We start from the raw sequence: 21,014 nt of genomic DNA on the forward strand, positions 1-21,014 counted from the left end.
TCATAATGAGAAAGTAAATAGAAGAAAAAATATCCAAATCAAATTCCAGAATTGGGAAAAACAGGTTGATATTTAAAAAAAAATACACTGGTGTTAGCATTAGATAGTACATTGTGATAAAGTATAGTTTATCCTAGAAATGCAAAGTTTACCTAACACCAAAAATCTATTATTCACCAGAAACAATTTAAAAACTATATGATTATCAGAAAAAACATCTGTTGGGTTCAACATCTTATCACAATTTTTTAAAATTTAGTAAACTGGAAATAGCTACGAACATCATCAGCCTGATTTAAGGCATTTTGAAAAACCTATAGCTAATGTACTTACTGATGTTAAGGGGTTAAGGCATTTTAAGGGTTAAGGTGCCTGCTGTAGTATAAATGCCTCCCACCACCGCATCCCCTGCCAACAGGCCCCTGCACACATAGCCAGGACTAGGTTCTCCTGCCTCAATAAAATAAACAAAAAAACAAACTTGGAGAAACTGGTGTCATACCCAGGTTTGGAGTTTCCTGTTTGCAGAGAGGCCAGTTTCACACGTGAGAATGCAAGAGCAAAGGAGCTTTATTGCTAGCTTGAGCTAGGGTCCAAGTCTCATCCAATGTAGTGGAGTCTTGACAAGGACCCCAAGCCCTTATTACAGCAGGTTTTTTATCTCCTTAATAATATAAGCATAGTTAGTAGGCGCCAACTTTAATCACGTAAGCATAGTTAGCAGGTGCCAACGGCTACGCTTTGTGGGGTTTTCCAGTAACAGGCTACAGGGCAGGACAATGGGGACGTTACTGATTAATGTAAGCGGGTGGGGACAGGGGTGGTGGTGGTGGGGTCTTTGCAATAATTCTAACCGCAAACTTTTGGGGAAACAGGAACACCGGTCTTCGGGAAACAGAAATTTAGGTCTACTGCTTGCTTGCTAAAGTATAGCCTGTCCTGACTTCTTTGTTCTGCCTCACTCCAGCTCTTCACTGGAAAGTACAATCCTGTCTCGATGAGAGAGCAACACTTTCAACTTCATATCTAGCTAGTCCAACAGAAGAAAAGAAAAATTCTCTTCCCAGAATCTCTCTGAATAAAATAACACATACTGCAAAAGAACATTGAGCTTCTGAGCCCTGGTACCTACCTTGGGATTCTTTTACAGTTTTCTCCAAGGAAGATGAGAAGGCATTGACGTTGTATTTCACAATTGAAGAGCCAATTCTGGGCTTCTCAGGAAGGAACACAGTTTCTGCATCAGAGTTGAAGTTTTCAACTCTCAAGACAGGAAATCAGTAACTATTTTCAAATCAGCCTAACCTTCCCCAAGTTAGTCTAACCTCCCCCAACTCCCTTCCCCACTCCTGCCTCCAAGGTTTCAAAATATTGAGAGTCTGGTCTGAGCTAGATTAGATGGTGCCATCATCATTTGCACCCACTGCACCTCAATCCAGCACCATGATGTGGATCCAACCAAGAACATTTGCTGCAAGTATTTGGTGCTATAAGAGCACTAAAGGATTCCATGGTTATGGTTTTTTTTTTTTTTTGCTTTTTGGGTCACACCCAGGAATGCACAGGGATTACTCCTGGCTCTGCACTTAGGAATTACTCCTGGCAGTGCTCAGGGGACCATATGGGATGTTGGGAATCGAACCCGGGTCGGCTGCATGCAAGACAAACGCTCTAGGATTCCATGCTTATGAAAGCCCTAATCTTGTGGGACCTGAAGACAGGCAGAAACAGATGTAGGTATAAGGGTTTAGCTAACTTGTGTGTGAACCTGCCAAGGCTTGACTGGTTGTATATGGGGGGGGGTGTTGGGAGGAGGGATGGCTCTTCCCAGGTAGCACATTCTTCTCCAGACCCAGTAGAGCTTCACATCCAGACTTTAGTGGTCTTGGATCAGAATGCTCGAGCCTGCAGAGGGTCTCTAGTACTTACCCGTAGAAGCCAACAGCTACCTCTGCTCCTAGAGAGACTCATCATCTTAGGCTTGAACTTCTGAGAGCAGAGCATCAACACTGATGATAAGTGGTGGGTTTTTGATTTGCAGCTTGGGTTTTGAGTGTAGTGTATAGATGAGCACGAGGAACTCTGTTTAGTCTTTGAATTACGCCACTGCATTGAAAACCACCACTGGTCTTGGTCAACCCCAATCAATGGTCAATTTTTATCCATCTAAACCTGACTTTAGAACAGGCTTTGATTTAGTGGAACACTCCCCGTGAAACATTTTCTTCTCTTGGCTCTGGTTTCCCTGTTGCTTCTTCGCTTTCTCACCTGCTGTGCACCGCCTCTTCCTGACATCTGAGAGTCTGCTCTCTAAGCACCCTCTCCCAAATGTCTTCTCAGGTTTGAGTTAAGGAGTTTGAAAAGCTACAGATTAGGTTTTACACTCGAGGAATAAGCTCCTTGATCCCACTTATCCCAGCAATAGCTTTGGATATCTCAAACAAAACTTCCCCTTTTGGGGACGAAGCAATAGTAGAGCAGGTGTTTTGCAAACAGGCACCTGGCCTCAGTTAGGTCCTCAGCATCCCATATGGTCCCCCCAAGCACTGCCGGGAGTGACCCCTGAGAATAGAGCCAGAAGTAAGCCCTGAGACCTGCCAGGTATGGCTGAAAACACAAACACAAATTCCTCTTTCTGGGATGACAGCTCCGAGAGGGAGCACCTACCATGTAGGCATGAAGTAAAGAATTCCGTCACCAACTTCTCAGCACCCCCAAACCAACCTCTCCTTCCCTCAGTCCCTTCTCCTCCTTTTCCTGTTTCCTTCTTTCTCTCCTTTCTCCCTTCCTGCCTCCCATCCTTCTTTCCTCTCTCATCTCTTATTTTTTGGTCTCTCCTTCTGGAGCGACAGCACAGCAGGTGGGGCATTTGCCTTGCATGTGGCCGACCCGGGTTTGATTCCTCTGTCCCTCTCGAAGAGCCCAGAGAGTTACTGAGAGTATCTTGCCTGCATGGCAGAGCCAGTCAAGCTACCTGTGGTATCTTCGATATGCCAAAAACAGTAACAACACATTTCACAATGGAGACGTTACTGGTGCCTGCTCGAGCAAATCCATGAACATGGGAGGACAGTGCTACAGACCTTCTACTAATAATTATTAGGATTCTCAGATAGGACATTTCATTGCTAACTTTCCCCCACATTGTAGTGCCCAGGAAAAACTGCAAAGAGAACACTGTCACTATTGTACTGCACTGTTGTCCTGTTGTTCATGGATTTGCTCGAGCAGGCACCAGTAATGTTTCCATTGTGAGACTTGTTATTACTGTTTTTGGCATATCGAATATGCCATGGGTGGCTTGCCAGGTTCTGATGTGTGGGCGGGACACTCTTAGTAGCTTGTCGGGCTCTCTGAGAGGGACAGAGGACTCCAACCCTGGTCAGCAGCGTGCAAGGCAGATGCTGTACCGCTGTGCTATTACTCCAGTCCACTGTCACTGTTATCGGTGAGAAATACTTTGGAGCTCTTAGAAAATTTAAAGTGACTTTAGGGAAGAGTCCATGAAATAGAAGAAGGAAAAAAGAATGAATTCACAGAAGAATTCACAGAATGCAAGAGAGAAAAACAATGAGTTCACACCCACTTGGCACACCATCCTTTTGGCCAACCTGTTTGGTCAGCTGGGAATAGGCATCTTCATTTCCATAACTCCCTGGCTTTTCAGTTACAGGACGGCTCCGTTTCAGGGGTGTGATTTCCATATGGAAGGAGGAGGAAAGGCCCACCAATACCCAGCAGCCAACTCACTAGAGAGTTTCTCCAGCGGGGCTTCTGGTGGCTTTCATCTCTTGCAATCTTGCAGAATGACTTGATTTTGGATCTGTGTGTGCCCCCTTCAACAATCTAATGATAAATATCACATTCATTTAGAGAATCTTTAGGGATCATTATTTGTGTGTGTAATGGTTGACCTGTTCTTCCACTGGTAATGCAGAGATTAGGGAGCCAGCCCTGCCTTGCAGAAGTAGGCAGGCAAGGAACTGCACCTAATCTCGCACCCTAGACTAGATGGCAGAGCAGCACGCCAGGAGAGGAGCCACTCTGTTTTGTCATTCACCTAAAGAGTGTCGGAGACATGAACAGTGGATCAATAGCTAGTTCTTGCAGTGATTTTCCATGCTTAAAACTCACCTTGGTCACCAGCCAAATGTCAGGGGAAACCAGAGCACGTTTCTCTCAGAGTCTATGAGGGCCAGGATACTTTACCGGTAGGAAGTGATGACAGGAAAGAAACTGAGCACAATACTTCATGGAGTTCAAGTCAAAAGGACGTCAGAAAGGACAAATCAGCACTGAAGTTAACCTCCACACAGGAGATGTGGTTTACTAGGAAAGAGAACATTTCACATCTGAATAAACATAAATGGTTAGCAGGTTTAAATTTTAATTGAAAAATCGGTTTTTTCCCCCCCTGAGGAGGGGTTTACTAAACTCACACTCTTTACAGTTTTACTTTAAAAAAAATGGAATTCACCAACTACATAAGTGACAACTCATTTGCAGTTCTTCTGGCTGTGACTGAACCACAGAGGAGAGGAAATTGCCTTCTCCTTTACATCTGAAAGCTGCTTTAAAATCATGATCATAGTTTTTGATATTTGAATCTCCTCTGAAGAACAAAGTAGTGGCAGGATGTGGCAGTGGGAGAGCTTATCCTTGCATATGTGAGGCTTTGGGTTGGATCCCTGGCACAGTGAAATACTTAAATAGAATACACTTCAAAAAAAAAAGGCAGAAAACTAGAACAATGTGCAATGCTCACCCCAGCTGGGTTAAAAAATATGCAAATAAAGATAATCATTACTCTTACTATAATTTCAAAAGGCAAATCTCTTATTGTTGCATATTGTTTTTAATAGTGAAAGCTTTTTTTTTTAAAGTCAAATGGAAAAACACTCAGCTGCTCAGTGAAGCAGAGTTAAAATATTCTGCAAAAACAGCATTTACAGTACTGGCAGAACCCTTGGGCTCCCAGTTTATGACCACGTAGCTAGTGGGCACAAGACAGGTGTATTGTTGCAGATTCAAGGCCCAGAAAGGGAATTTATCTTTAGTTTTAGTTTTTAACAATAAATGTTTTATGGAAAATCATTTTTATGATAACTGACTAAAGCGAACTAGAAATTGTGCAGAGTCAATACCTGCCTCTGAGTCTTCCATGAGTCTTCTGTGACAGCTTCCCAGCACATCATTTCTTTTCCACTTAGGTTTTATAGTACATATCTTGGTTTTCTGGCACTACCTTGGAGATTTGATAATCAAATGAATTGCAGCCCACAAAAGAATCTGGTAAACCCATGCCACTTTGGCTTCTGGGGACAGGTTCTGCCAGAAGTGCAGTCTTATTGGATATTTTGCCCACCAGGTTAGAAATTCCTTGCTTAAATTTTAGTTTCTTTGATCTTCATATTCAGACATCACAGCATCTGATATATACAGCAACTGTTATCTTCCTGGGATGGGGGGGGTGGTGGTTCGTGATTAACTTTCATTTCATTCTTCAATTTTTTTTTGTTTTTGTTTTGGGGCCACATCATGCTCAGAGGTTATTCCTGCCTCTGGACTCAGAAACTATTCCTGGTGGATGCCAGGGATTGGGCATTGGTTGGCCCATGCAAGGCAAAAGCTCTACCTTCAGTACTACGGCTCTAACCCCCAACATATCTTATTTTGAACACAATATTCAAGGGGGGAAAGTCAAACTTGTGGTGATACATAAAGCAGCTCAGTAACCCCACCCATTGCCAAGCAAATATGTGACTTGTGTGAATGTGGCAGATAAGTGTGCTTGAGCATGTGCAAATGGGTTTGTGAAAGCGCGTGTATGCATTAATGTATATGTTTGCAAGTGTTTTTCAATGCATATGCATTTGTGTGTTTTGTGTGAATGTGCTATGCTTTTGCGTGTTTGTGTGTGATAATTAGGATGATTTGCCAGTGTGAGCATGTGATTGACCAGAAATGTGCAAGTATGGATATATTCGGCCTCGTGTGTGAGTATTTGTGCACTGTTTGTATGAATATGTGTATTGGGGGTAAATGTGTGCGTGGATGGGTGTCTGTGTATGGTTTCTGTGTGTAATTGTGTTTAGTGAGTATCTTAAAGTGTGCATGTGCGTTAGCTTATATGTGGCTACGGGCACAATTTTATTTTATTGCGTGGCCTGCACCCTGTAACTGTGTATGTGTGAGTGGGTACACTCTGTTCGGCGTAGTATGTGCATCGTGTGCTTTGGAGCGAATGCATGTGCGCGTATGAACGTGTAGTTTGTAGGAGTAGGAGCACTGTGTGTGAATTTACTCAAGCGGGCGTGTTGGCGTGGTGTGTGTGCGCCTAGCGTGCCTTTGCCCGCGTGGCCGTGAATGTGTCCATGTGCGCGTGTGAGCGCGTCCGCCTCGCGGCGATCGGCCCCAGCGCGGGGCGCGGGAGCGGGCACGGTGGTGGCTGGCCGCGGCGGGCCGGGCGGGCTGCGCCACCGTCACCGCCGGCGCGCCGACTTTGCCCTTTAAATCGGTCTCGGAGCCGATTACAGCTGATCTCCCACGTGACGTTTTACCTTCTGTCTCCGGGAGCGAGTTGCCCGAGGACAATCGTCCTTCGGCTGCCGCGCGCCGCGCCACCACGGTCGGCCGCGGGGGGCTCCGGCACCCGCCACTCCGGCGCGCTCCCGGGGCCGCTCTGCCCGCGGGCGTCGGGGGCCGGGTCGAGGTGGGGGGGGGGGTCGGCGTCGCCCGGCACGGCGCGTGGGCCAAGGGGGCGCTCTGCGGCGGCCGCGAGCGGAGCGGGTGCGCCCTCGATGGCCGGGACGCAGGGCTGAGCCCCCCGCGCCCTCGCCATGCAGAAGAGCGTGCGCTACAACGAGGGGCACGCCCTGTACCTGGCCTTCCTGGCCCGCAAGGAGGGCACCAAGCGCGGCTTCCTGAGCAAGAAGGCGGCCGAGGCGAGCCGCTGGCACGAGAAGTGGTTCGCCCTCTACCAGAATGTGCTCTTCTACTTCGAGGGCGAGCAGAGCGGCCGCCCGGCCGGCATGTACCTCCTGGAGGGCTGCAGCTGCGAGCGGGCGCCCGCGCCTCCCCGGGCCGGCGCGGGGCCGGGAGGTGCCCGGGACGCGCTGGATAAGCAGGTACCGCGCGCCCTCCCTCCCTCGTCTCCCTGCCTCGGCCCCGAGCTCTTCCAACCCCAGAAGTCTGGGATGCCACGGGATCTCCCGGGATCCGTGCCCCCGAGACCTGCTTTCCTTTTGCGGTGTCAGTAGCAGAACGTTTTCACGGAGCAGAACGTTTTCCTCATCCCGCACCCCCCAGGACTCCTCCATCTCCACCCCTCCCCCCTTCTCCCACATCTCCAAGGGATCGATCGGTTGCAATCGGGGCTCTACTTCGTGTTTGTCAGCACCCTGAAATCGCTTTTAGCGTTCGTGGTTCCCCTGCCGTGGCTTCTTAGAGACCGGGTGCGGAAGGATTGTGTGCGGTGACTGGTGTTAACACCTGTTGGATGCAGATGGGCGAGACGCAACGAACTTATTTGGGAAAGTTTGGTTTCTCCTTACCAGGCTAGTGCGTGTCGGTTTCTTTGCCTGCAGATGTTTGATCTGGCTGTCTGGGAGCTACCGGGTTCCCAGAACCGACAGGCATTTTCTGTGGGTCCATTTTCAATCTGTCTCTGTGGTTTCTAGCAGTTTACCTTGCTAACATTTGACCTGCGGGGTCTAATTATGGAGGTAAGTGTGTAGCCATTTCCCTCGGGATTATTATTTGGTAGCCGCCACCCTGCTATGTTTAAACTCGTGGGCATTTTAAAAAGAACGCTCTGTATGCTTTTCAATGAATGCTTTGAAAATGAATGTGACCTTTCCTTCTGGGTCATAATTTTATTCGTTTTTGCTATATGCACTTGGAGGAAGAAACCATCTAGGTTTAGTGACGCCCACTCTCTGTTTCTGCAAATGAGAGATTGGTGTATTTTTTTAAATCACCATTTGGTCATTTAAGTTAAAAAGACCAATTTTTATGCTTCCAAATATTCTCACTTTGCTTCTAGATCTCCACCTAGGAGGGAGAAAAGGGCTTGCTTGTCTCTGCTGTTGCATAAAAATATTTCGCAGCTGAATTTTCCGTGAAATTCCGACCGAACAGCTTCTATTGAAAAGCGCAGAGGGCGGCTGTGGGAGGCGCTAGTGATGGAATGATGAATGCCATGCCAGCACAACCTCTGCGGGCTCATAAAACAATGTGTAAAATTAAGAGGAGTCAAAACCAAATCAACCAGAAGTTAGGTTTTCCCACATTGGTTTCCCACCATCAGTCATTAACAGACATAATTGCTTGAACTTGCTATAATGCTTACAAACCTGAAAGTTAGACTCTCTATGGCTTTTTGAGGATAACTTGAGAATTATTTGCAAAACTGATTGCTGATTTTGTCAGATACTGAAATTGTAAGTTTAAATTTTAAGTCATGGAATTTACAACTTAAATTGAGGATGGGAGAAGGTTTTGAGAAAACAGAGTTTTCTCCATAATCGTTTGCATCTTCTTCTCTTCTGTTCTTTAAGGATGCATTCCAAGGCTCCACAGGTCCAAAATTAATAGGCTTTAATGCTTATTGCATCTAACACAAAATAGGATATTTAAAATTTATTTTTTCTCTGTGTGTTTATACTAGTATGGGGAGGTAATCACTTTGAGCTGAAGGTGGATAGATGTCACTTGCTGTAACTTATATTGTATTCTGACTATTGATATATGAAAACCAACATTTTTTTCTATTTGGAAAGATATATAGACTCTCATCTTCAAGGGAGTTTTTTAAAGCCATACTTTAAACATAAAGAGGAGTAACCTCTTCTGTTTGGGTTGGGGGTGGGGGTGGGGGATGGTGTTGGCACTGAGGGACCAAATGCCAAGTGTGTGCTTCATTCCTTTGAGCCATCATCTTCCTGGCTCACACCACTTTCTGATGGAAGTGTTAATTAAGCAAGGCATCTTATAAAAACATTCCCCCCCTTTTTTTTGCTTTTTGGGTCACACCCGGTGATGCACAGGGGTTACTCCTGGTTTTGCACTCAGGAATTACTCCTGGCGGTGCTCAGGGGACCATATGGGATGCTGGGAATCGAACCCGGGTCTGTCACGTGCAAGGCAAACACTCTACCCGCTGTGCTATGGCTCCAGCCCCACATTTCCCCCTTCTATTTATCATCATACAACTTCTGAGCATTTAATAATCATTTTAGATCTCTCGATGAGGTTAGAAATGAGAACTTTTGGTAGTGTGGATGACTCCAGCACAGAGAGAAGCATTCCAAAATGGATTGGGGGTTGGGAAACCTGTCAGATTTTGACTTGTGTTTTACTGGCTTCTGTGATTTGAGTTAGCTTGCTAGACTGGTGCTTTGCCCCAGCATGGGGCCTGTCTGTAAGTGCTTGAAGGATTAAGAAGAAACTGCCAGGAAAAGAAGCAAGAGAAAATATTCTCCCTTAAATCTGCAGCTTTGCTATTAGTCCCCTTTCAGTTAATTTGTGCTGCTAATGTGCTCAGGTCATTTTAAGCTGAGAGAACTGTTTCTCCGTGACACTGGGGAGGTTGAAGGCAGGTAGGAGGGTCTGAGCAGACATCATCTTAAAGTCTTATTTCCCCAAATATGCTATTGGAAATTTCCACATAACTATATCAATCATACACAGAGTTGAAGGCTAGGATTTGAAACAAAACTTTGGGAGGCAAAGTCTGTTTCTTCTACCATATTTTTTATGTGACTTATTCAGGAAAATTTCTTAATGTTTCCTTTTTTCTTCTTCCTAGTTAAGTAACTGTTTTTGAATGGGAAAAATTAAGATTTTTGAAGCAGCCAGATAGATAGTACAGGGGTTAAGGCTTCTTGTCTTGCATGCACCTGATCCCTGGTACTACATTTGTTCTTCTGAGTACCACCAGCCGTGATCTGTGAATGCAGAACCAGAAGTAAGCCCTGAGCACTGCTAGGTGTGGTCCCCAAACTAAAACAAAACAAACAAAAAAAATTTGGTTAAGATGACTTCCAGGTTACCTTCCAATAAGGACAACTTCTGTTTCTAAGGTTGTATGTATCAAGCGATGTGAGATTTTTGACTATGTAGAGGATGTGAAAAAGCTATTTCACAAGATTGAATGATCGATTTCTGCAATGAAAACTGCATTTGAGCAGCTAAAAGCAAGCAGGTGACTGAAGTGACAGTACTGCTAGATTGGCTGGCTCAGTGGGTGTGAAAACCTATAGGAACATGATCACCTGAACAAAGAGTTGTGTTACTTTTCACATTGTAAGGCAAACATACTTCATATTGTTAATACTCATAACACTTGGTGTAATTCTTGCATGAAATGCCTCTAGTGATTCTTGTCAGTTTAATTCTACTTCTCCTGGAAATGGATAGGTAATTTCTATGAAGAAAATATCATTGGGTTGCTTAATCTAAGTAATAATTCAAAGTGAATTGATAAAGAGATCATATGGCATTGACGTGCAGTAGCCAACCCTAGTTTGCTCTCTGGTAGTGCATTTGCCCAGGAGTGACACCTTCCACTCTCCCCAGCCCCAGAGCACAGCTAAGGATGACCAAACCCCCGCTCTCCCTCCTCAAGCTCAACAAACAAAATAAGTCAGCTGACAAAAAATAATTAAAGTATACATTTGCTTATTTTCACTTGTCTTAAACAGTTGCCAGCTAGTAAGGGAAAAGGGAGGCATTTTTCACTTTCCAGGTATGCCTAAGTTGAAGGAATGTTTATTTGCTCTATTTTCTCAAGTATCTCCAAATTTCACTTTGGTGAATGAAAAGTGAAAACTTGGTGAAATCTGTAGGCTTTCTTCCACAGTTGTTCCTTTTAGGGACAGTGATAGAGATGCACTAAAATGGGTTCAGTGAAAAAAAATTTAAGTGATAAACCTTTTTTTTTGAAAATGTGTGTGGCTCTTACTTCTTTCAAAAGAAACCCATTTGTGAAAAGTGGAAAACCCACTCTTCAGTCCAGGTATTAAGGGGGAGGGTCTTCTGTGTATGGTGAATTCCTTCTCCACGTCAGGCGTCAGGCTTCGTATTATTCTTTATGATTTTATGTAATCTAGGCCTCACTTCGGCTCTTGGAAATTAGTATACATTCCTCTATTTTTACCTGTGCTAACTCTGGCATTCACAAAGTTCTAGGGAGATGATCAAAATCAAACTCCACTTATGAAGACTGAGTTATCTTGAAGAGACACTGAGGTGACTATTGAAATCTATTGAGTTATAAGAAATTTCAAATCTGGGGAGAATGGGAAGATAGGAACATATATAGAATGTGAATTATTCTGTTTACTCTGATTTGCCTTCAGAAAATAAAGGATAGTTGCTATTTTTTTGTTGTTGTTGTTGATTGTTTGGTTTTTGTTTTGAGGCTGCATCCGGTGGAGCTCAGGGCTAATTTCTGAGTGCTCAGGGAGCACTCCTGGCAGGGCTCAGGAGACCATATGCAGTACCAGGATTGAACCCAGGCCAGCTGTGTGCATCTTACCTGCTGTACTATCTATCCCTCTGGTTCCAGTTACTATTCATAAGAAAAACCATTGCAGACAATTACATTTATTCTGAAAATAGGTTTAATTTGGCAAACACCCAACATGCAATAGCCAGTGATGAGGTGAATAGGGGAAGTTACCCACTAATGTTACATCCCTTTAAATCAAATCCATATGCTTTCATTAGCACAAATATGACATGTCGACTAGATTTAAACATTTAGAACATCCAGCGCTATTTTTACCTCAAAAACTGAAATCAGACTGAATAATTTTAACTTAGCAGGAAATCAAGAACAAAGCTGTTCTTGTTCCTATATGTCTCTTCCTACTAAATAGGCAAGTCAGGTCCTGTCTTGCCTATTTTGTAGGAGAGACATATAGGAACAAAACCATCTTTGTTCTTATTTTCCTGCTAATTTAAAATTATTCATTCTGATTTCAGTTGTTTTGAGGGAAAAATAGCGCTGTAGTTCTAAAGGTTTAAACTAGCGACATGTAATATTTGTGCTGAATTAAGCATATTGATTTGATTTAAAGGGGATGTAACATTATGTAACTTCCCCTATCACCTCATCACTGGCTATTCATTTTGGTGTTTTTGCATTGACCAGAGGCAGAATTAGGCAGAATTGCATGCAATCTCTAAAATAATTGTAGAGGGGGTGGTATGTTGAGGTGGATTTTCAGTTTTGTTAATATTGTTTCACTGATGTATAGCAATTTTCAGGAGTGATTCCCAAGTGCAGAGCCAGGAGTAACCCCTGAGCATTGCCAGGTGTGGCCCGGTGTGGCCAAACCTCCACCCTGCCCCTAAAAAATGAATTCAGCATGACCTCATCTATCTTTGATGTTATAATGTGTATACAATGCTTTCTATGGTGACAATTTTGGGAGATTGTATTAATGAGTGACAATTAATAAATGCATTATTAAATGGTGGGATCTGTAGCATGAAGACAATTTTTTTCTCTTCTAAATTAAAAAATAAAAACATTTCCATCTTATTGGGTTATGATAAGGTCTAAAATGTGGGTAATAACAAATGTTTCTTATTTTTAGCAAGCAGTCTTTAGAATTTGTTAAAAATCATTGTTGATATTGGGCTGGAGCGATAGCACAGCAGTAGGGCGTTGGCCTTGCATGCAGCCGACCCGGGTTCGATTCCTCCGTCCCTCTTGGAGAGCCCAGCAAGCTACTGAGAGTATCCCACCTGCACGGCAGAGTCTGACAAGCTACCCATGGCATATTCGATATGCCAAAAACAGTAACAACAAGTCTCACAATGGAGACTTTCTGGTGTCAGCTTGAGCAAATCGAGAACAATGGGACAGCAGTGTGGGACAACAGTGTGACAGTACTATTTACTTAAAGCACATTTTTGTTTTGTTTTGTTTTTGGGTCACACACAGCGATGCACAGGGGTTACTCCTGGCTCATGCACTCAGGAATTACTCCTGGTGGTACTTGGGGGACCATATGGGATGCTGGGAATCTAACCCAAGTCCGACACATGCAGGCAAACGCCCTACCTGCTGTGCTATTGCTCCAGCCCCCTTCTATCATTAACATTTTAAGATGTGACTTGGAAATCCAATCTGTCTGTAATTGGGGAGTCTTTATTTTTCTGGATTCAGATAAATCACAGTATTAAATTACTCTCTGATATGTCTCTACCTTAAGACTATAGTAGGTTTTTTTTTGAGGGGGGTGTCTGATGGTCACTCCCAGAGTTCCCTCCCAATCTGGAAGGGGTTCAGTGTGAGAGACTCAGGGTGCAGAGCTGCTCAGGCACTAACTATCGTGATTTCAAAATGCATCTGGTTCTCGGGAGGCTGTTTGGTGCGGGGGATTGAATCCTGGCCAGATACATAGAAGGTATGAACCCTAATCCCAATATCATTTCCCTGGCTTCTTAGGAAGCTCTTTAATTGAAAATAGAAATGTTTCTTAGATATCAATATAGAACTGTGGCAAATGATTGTGTTTATAATTTGTGGTCATTGTTCTAAAATTAAACCACTAGTCCTGAATTATTCACTACATTTTAATGGGTATAATTTTCAATGATCAGGAGACTGAAAAGTTAGGAGTACATATTTTGACTTATCAGAGAGTATCTATGAACTACTTTTGCTCAAGGAATTTGAATATGATTATGTGTATACTTAGAAAAAATAAAAAAAATACACTTAGGAAAAATGAAAAAGTAGTGGATTTTTCCTCTCCATTTCTTACTTTATTTTCAGGAAATGTTGGTATCAGTAGGTGGAACAGAGATACAGAAAACGTGTTTTCACAGTTTTCTTTTTACTGGTTCTTTAACAATGTATAATTAAACAAGCACTACCGATTTCAATAATTTTCCTAAAGCTCTTCACAGTGAATGCAAAATACCCCAAATACACTTTTAGGAAGAGGTGGGGGTGTGGTGGTGGGGTGAACATATTTGAATTTATCTGTGTTCATTTAATTTTTTTCTTTCTAAGGTGTAACAGAATCAGTTAGTTGGGGACGACCATCAGCATAAGTTTAGAGTTAGGGAGCAAATGAAAATTAGAATTTTCCGAAGGTTGGAGAAGACACAAATAAAATATTTTTTTTTTATATTTTAAGAATGCTTCAAATAAATGCTTAAAAATAAACAAATTTGTCATTTTATGCTTTGTTTTATGTATTTATTAATTTTTTTTTTAAAATTTGGGGCTATTGCAGAGTCTGGCAAGCTACCCGTGGCATAACTGATATGCCAAAAACAGTAACAATAGGTCTCATTCCCCTGACCCTGAAAGAGTCTCCAATCATTGGAAAAGACAAATAAGGAGAGGCTGCTAAAGTCTCAGGGCTGGGAGGAATAGAGATGTTACTAGAGTCTGCTTGAGTAAATCGACAAAGAACGGGATGACAGTGATACAGTGGTACAGTGATGCTTTGTTTTATTTATTTATTATTATTATTATTTTTTAAATTTGGGGATATTCCCTGTTCAAGGACCTCATGGTGCCAGGGATGGATTTGGGTTTGGCCTCATGCAAGGCAAGCCTTGACCCCTGTACTATTTCTCTGGCTCTCATGCTTTAACTTTGTGAAATGTAGTCTATAACTCTTTCTTTCTTTCTTTCTTTCTTTTCTTTCTTTCTTTTCTTTCTTCTTTCTTTCTTTCTTTCTTTCTTTCTTTCTTTCTTTCTTTCTTCTTTCTTCCTTCCTTCCTTCCTTCCTTCCTTCCTTCTTCTTTCCTTTCTTTCTTTCTTTCTTTCTTTCTTCTTTCTTTCTTTCTTTCTTTCTTTCTCTTTCTTTCTTACTTTTCTTTCTTTCCTTCTTCCTTTCTCTCTTCCTTTATTCCCTCCCTCCTTCCCTCCTTCCCTCCTTCCCTCCTTCCTTCCCTCCTTCCTTCCTTCCTTCCTTCCTTCCTTCCTTCTCCTTCCTTCCTTCCTTCCTTCCTTCCTTTCCTTTCTTTCTTTCTTTCTTTCTTCTTTCTTTCTTTCTTTCTTTCTTTCTTTCTTCTTACTTTTCTTTCTTTCCTTCTTCCTTTCTCTCTTCCTTTATTCCCTCCCCTCCTTCCCTCCTTCCTTCCTTCCTTCCTTCCTTCCTTCCTTCCTTCCTTCCTTCCTTCCTTCCTTCCTTCCTTCCTTTCTTTCTTTCTTTCTTTCTTTCTTTCTTTCTTTCTTTCTTTCTTTCTTTCTTTCTTTCTTTCTTCCTTTCTCTTTCTTCTTCCTCCCTCCCTCCCTCCCTTTATTCTCTCCCTCCCTCCCTCCCTTTATTCTCTCCCTCCCTCCCTCCCTCCCTCCCTCCCTCCCTCCCTTCCTTCCTTCCTTCCTTCCTTCCTTCCTTCCTTCCTTCCTTCCTTCCTTCCTTCCTTCCTTCTCCTTCCTTCCTTCCTCCCGTCTCTCCCTCCCTCCCTCCCTCCCTCCCTTCTCTCCCTCCCTCCCTCCCTCCCTCCCTCCCTCCCTCCCTTTCTCTCTCTCTCTCTCTCTCTCTCTCTCTCTCTCTCTTTCTCTCTCTCTTTTTGCCCGTTTTTGGGCCACAGCTTAGGGTTTACTCCTGACTCTGCTCAGGGCTCCGGGCACCATGTGAAGTGCTGGAGGTTGAATTCAGGTCGGCTGTGTGCAAGGCAAGTACCCTCCCTGCTGTACTAACTCTCTGGCCCCTAGGTTATCATTTCTTTTATAACTTCATCCCACATTTAATCAATGTGACCTTGCTGAGCCCTATGAGGATGCAAAGAACAGGTATCGGAGGACTCTGGTTCCTAAGATTTTTCTATTCCTTTGAGGTACCGAAAGGTTTTATTTTGTCATTGTTTGATTTAATTCACACAATGCCTGATTCATTTCCTGAACGGTATTTATGAACCTGGGCCATTTATGTGACTAATGCAAACTGGCAACTGTACTTTCAAAGCAGGGGCTGGTGGCAATGCTAGATGCTTACTGGTTAATGGTGTGGGAATCGGGAGAAAACCCTGACCTATGGTTCATTATGTAACATCATAACTCATTAAAGAAGGCTTGATGAGAGAGACTGTGAAAGATGCAGAGGAGTCGGAGGGTGATAGTATGAATTCGCTTTCTTTTGAGTCTAATATTACTTTTTATTTATTTGTTTTTTTATTTTTTCTTGTTTTGGGTCACACCCGGCAATGAACAGGGGTCACTCCTGCTCTGCACTCAGGAATTACTTCTGGTGGTGCTCAGGGGACCATATGGGATGCTGGGAATCGAACCCGGGTCAGCTGCGTGCAAGGCAAATGCCCTACCCACTGTGCTATCACTCCAGCCCCTATCTAATATTACTTTTAGGGGCCTGTGAAGATAGGACAGAGATTCAGCGCATGCACCAACTCAGATACAATCCCTGGGCGTGGGCCTGGGAGTCTCCCCACAATTTACCCCCGCCCGCAACCCAGCTCCTCTGGACGCGGCCTGGTGTCCCGAATTATAGTCTGGGCTGGTATCTCCAAGGAGTGGCCCATCGGATCTCTGAGCACTACCCCCCACAACACCTCCCCCCCCATCTCAATATTACTTTCTCATAGTATTGTGCTTAATTCATAGTTTGTTTCAGGAGCAAAAATCTACTCGCTGGAGTTGTGACTCAGCCACTCACCAGATAGATGATCCTGAACAGTTTCTTTTCCTAAACATGGACCCTGTGGAAAGAAAGGGGGATCTGAATAGCACCTTCATTCCCATTTTTTTCTTTTCTGTTTCTGGTGTTGGGGACACACCTAGCTCTGTGCTCAGGATCACTCCTGGCGGTACTGGGAATAGGGTTGGGGGGGGACCATATGTAGTGCCAGAAACAGGGTTGACTATGTGCGAAGTGAAGATCTTACTCCTGGTACTATCTCTGAGGCCCAGAGCACCTCCGTCCTCAGGCTTGCGTGCTACACCCTGAAGCTAACTCTTACCTCTGGCTCTGGACTGGACCCAGCAGGCCTGGCACTGTCAGCGGGTGTTTTTTTCAATTCTTTTGCAATGTAATTCTTTGACTAGCTGCATTTTGTTTTCATTACTAGAGCCATTTAGGAAGTTTTCCTCCTTCCTTCCTCTTTGAAAAAAGTACTTTTTAATTTAGCACACGCATATAGGACCATTCAGGGAACACTGCACACTCATCCAACTTGAATCACTTCTTGCCATTTCTTCTTATCTGTTTCCCTCCATGCACGTCTTTTCACCCCCTCTATCTATTCTAGACTACTTTAAAGCAAGCCCTGAGATATATTATTTCACTTGTAAATAGAGAATATTTTCTGCTTTTTGGCATAGCAGTTGCTTGCACTAAATGTAGCTCTGAAAAGAGCCACCTCAGATGCAGAAACACATTTGTAATGTGTTTCTGTTTTACCATACGTTATTATAATAGTTGTCATTTTTGCTTCTTTAGTATAAATTATAAATGAAAAGACTTTTAGGCAGTAGTTGTGGAGACATAGAGGCAGTAGCTTTTTAGTAAATTCTGGCAAATGCAAACCAAAAATATTGAACTCAATCGTTTAGCTGGAATCATGATGCAGAAGCATTTTCCTGGTTTGACCTGCCTCTTGGAGAGATTAAGTCAGAAGTGATTCCCTTACTGAAGCATCTTGTTTGTTTTATTGTAGTCCAGTAACCAGTCGCTTCCAGCTTCACAGTGATCTGTTTAGAGGTGAGAAAATTCAGTATTTTATATAATTTTGCAACACCAGAACATCATCTATAAGCCAGCGTTTCACCCGGCTTTCAGAATTAATTCTGAGACCCAACTACTAGTCAATATTATTTTAAGGCAGTGGCATATTCGATATGCCAAAAACAGTAACAATAATGGGCCTCTTCCTCTGACCCTGAATGCAACAGGGTCGAATGAGACGTTACTGGCACCTGTTCGAGCAAGTCTATGAGTGACGGGATGACAGTGACAGTGATACAGTGATTCTAAATTTCATTAATCATGTGTGTAGTCTGCTTTGTCTAGGATAGCTAAGCTTTTAGTTTAGTTAGCTGGTCTCTGTCATATGATGATTTGTGTTTGACCCTTAATAGTGAGGAGAGAGAAGTAGGGATTGAAGTTGTCATGAATAACAGTTCTACCTATGTGCGCGTGAGCAGGAGGCAGGTGCTCACAATTTTGGAAGGCCGTACAGGTGAGTTTTGTTCTTCTCTTGGGACTAAGCTGGACTCTCTGTGCGCTCATGCCATCTTGGTTCCTCAGTGTTTCAATTTCTACACAGTTTCTGCTTCCCTGGCTATGCCCTTCACTGTCCGCATTCCCTGCTGAGGCCCCTCGTGGCTTGGTTTTGCTTCAGCTTCATTACAGCACTTTAGTGCCTTCAGGTTTAAGCAATATAAGTTGCCATTTTTATACATCAACAAGTAGGGACTAAGTGATAGTAGAGTGGACGGGGCATTTGCTTTGCATATGGAACAAACCTGCCCAGTTTCGATCCTTGGCACCCCCATATGACCTCCTGAGAACTTCCAGAAGTAATTCCTGAGCACCGAGTCAGGAGTAAACATGAACACCACCAGCTGTGACCCAACTGTGCCCCCCACCCCCTAGTAGTTGAAGGCTGGAGAGATAGCTTAGTGGTTAGGGCTGTAATGCCTTTCATGCTCAAGGGAACTGAGTTTGATCCGAAATGTCTCATTCCCTCCTCCCACTCTGCAGCAGCCCCAGGTGTAGACGTGGTGGATCCCTGCACCACTGGGCCCTAGTAGCACCTCATTGCTGGTCTGAGCATTGAGCCATCCAGCCCAGTTGGCCGAGAATTGCTGGAAGTCATCCCTGGGACCTCTGAATACTGCTTGGGTGAAAAATGTAGTTGATGATTAGAATTTTATCTTATTAGTTCCAGTAGATTTGAAGACATAAGACGTTTTGTCAGTTATAAGAATTGCAGATATTGTTTTCTTACTCTAGGTTGCCTTTCAGGACCCCTGAATGCAGTCTAAGCTGTCTGTTTCTTTGTGGTGCTTGATGATGAAATGGCTGGGGATGGGAACCATATCTGCAGGTGCTCCGGCGGGGGGGGGCAAGGTACAGATGCTGCTCTCTGCTCAAAGCTATCAGACAATCAGAGGAGAGACAGCGGTAAATTGAATGAACGTGCTGAGCAGATCTGGATTGCAAGACCAGGGTACTCGCACTCTGGAGACAGCCAGAACCAGCAGCTGACTCTAAATGACAGACAGTCTTAATGCTCTGCCTCTATACTTGCTGGGTCTGGATTGTTTCCTCTCCTGATATTGGATGCTGGCTTACTGCCTTTTCAGATATGCAGACACCAACATGCATCAAAAGGCTTGTGTAAGAATCATCATATCAGTATGTATGGAATGACTAGTAAATGATTTTTGTGCTACCTTCAGAGCTTGAGATTCCTCTTGCAGATCTGCAGAGTCTGAGCTTGGAGCACAGTGTTTGGTGGATGGGGGAAAGTGCTAACTGGGAACGAGTGTTTATCCAGAACTATCTTGTTCAGGGGCTGGGGTGATAGTACAGCAGGTAGGGCGTTTGTCTGCATACGGCCAACCTAGGTTCAATTCCCAGCATCTCATATGGTTCCCTGAGCACTGCCAGAAGTAATTCCTGAGTGCAGAGCCAGGAGTAACCCCTGTGCATGGACAGGTGTGACCCAAAAAGCAAAAAAAAAAAAAAGAACTGTCTTGTTCATAATTTACCCTTATTTCGTAGGATCTTAACTCCATTTCCCAAAATTAAAATGAAATTGAGTCTCCTCTATGAATTCTGAAAATGGGGCTGGAAGAGAGGACAGTGGGTCGGGTGCTTCCTTTGTATGTGGCCAACCCAGCTTTGATCCCTGGTACCCCATGTGGTCCCCCAAGCCCCGCCAGGAGTGATTGCTGAGTACAGAACCAGAAGTAAGCCCTGAGCCCAGATGGAGCCCCAGATCAAACAGAATTCTGAAACTGTTGAGGCTTTAGAAACAGTAAGTGAGGGCTGGAGAGAGAGATAGTACAGATGCTTTGCATGTGGCAGACCACCTGTGTTCAAATCCCCAGCACCACATATGTTCCCAAACACCACCAGGAGTGACCCCCGAGCACAGAGCCAGGAGTAGTCTCTGAGCACTGCCAAGAGTAGCTCCAAAGTCAAAAATAAAGCAAAATAAAAGCATAGACCAGGGATGCAGCTCTGGGGCTGGACTACGAGCCTCCTGTGGATGAGGCCCAGAGTTCAATCCCTGACACTAAAAAAATTCTTAAAAAAAAAAAGAAAAAAACAGTGGTGATATTAAGATCTATATTTATTTTCATTGACAGCTGGTGCTTCCGGTCCATAGAGATAGATATGAGTGCACTGCCCAAAGCAAAGTGCACCTTGGACTTTGTAGGAAGTGACAGGAAAGGCTTCGGGGGTGGGGGAGGTAGGGTATTTGTTAGAGTGAGATGGCATCCCTCATATTTCCTTCCTTCCTTCCTTCCTTCCTTCCTTCCTTCCTTCCTTCCTTCCTTCCTTCCTTCCTTCCTTCCTTCCTTCCTTCCTTCCTTCCTTCCTTCTTTCCTTCCTTCCTGTTGTTTTTTGGGCCACACCCAGTGATGTTAAGGGATTCTTGAACCTGGGTCTGCCACATGCAAGGCAGACAAACGCCCTACCCCCCTGTACTATTGCTCCAGCCCTGGCCCTTGAATTTCTTTATGACATTTGTTTTTCAGTGAAGGATCAGGTCAACTAAGTATTAGGATACATCACTATCTTTATAGTATGATTGCAGCGATTTTAAATCCTACACATATTCCAAACTTGTTTGTTTGTCTGGGCTACACCTGGCTATGCTCAGGGTTCACTCCTGGCTTTGCATTCAGGAATTGGAAATTGGCAGTGCTAAGAGACCATATGGGATGCTGACGATAGAACCTTGGTCGTGCACATGCAAAGCCCTGCCTTCTGTAGTATGGCTCCAGCCCACTTTTATTTTTTTGCAGTGGTGCTGGTTTTCACTCCTCCTCCTGCTGTGGAGGGGAA

The 21,014-nt window shown here is 44.0% G+C and overlaps 1 protein-coding gene across 1 annotated transcript in view; it reads left to right on the top strand.

The window, feature by feature from the left end:
• Positions 1-6,406: 6,406 nt before the first annotated feature.
• The window catches only part of RASGRF2 (Ras protein specific guanine nucleotide releasing factor 2), a 265,637-nt gene continuing 251,029 nt past the window's right edge, over positions 6,407-21,014 (top strand). Inside the window, exon 1 of the mRNA XM_004613156.2 lies at positions 6,407-7,127. Within this exon, the coding sequence (XP_004613213.2) occupies positions 6,840-7,127 (288 nt within the window). The 5' untranslated portion in view covers positions 6,407-6,839. The remainder of the gene's footprint in view (positions 7,128-21,014) is intronic.

Source organism: Sorex araneus, chromosome 1 (genome assembly GCF_027595985.1).
Source record: "Sorex araneus isolate mSorAra2 chromosome 1, mSorAra2.pri, whole genome shotgun sequence".
Lineage (NCBI taxonomy): Eukaryota > Metazoa > Chordata > Mammalia > Eulipotyphla > Soricidae > Sorex > Sorex araneus.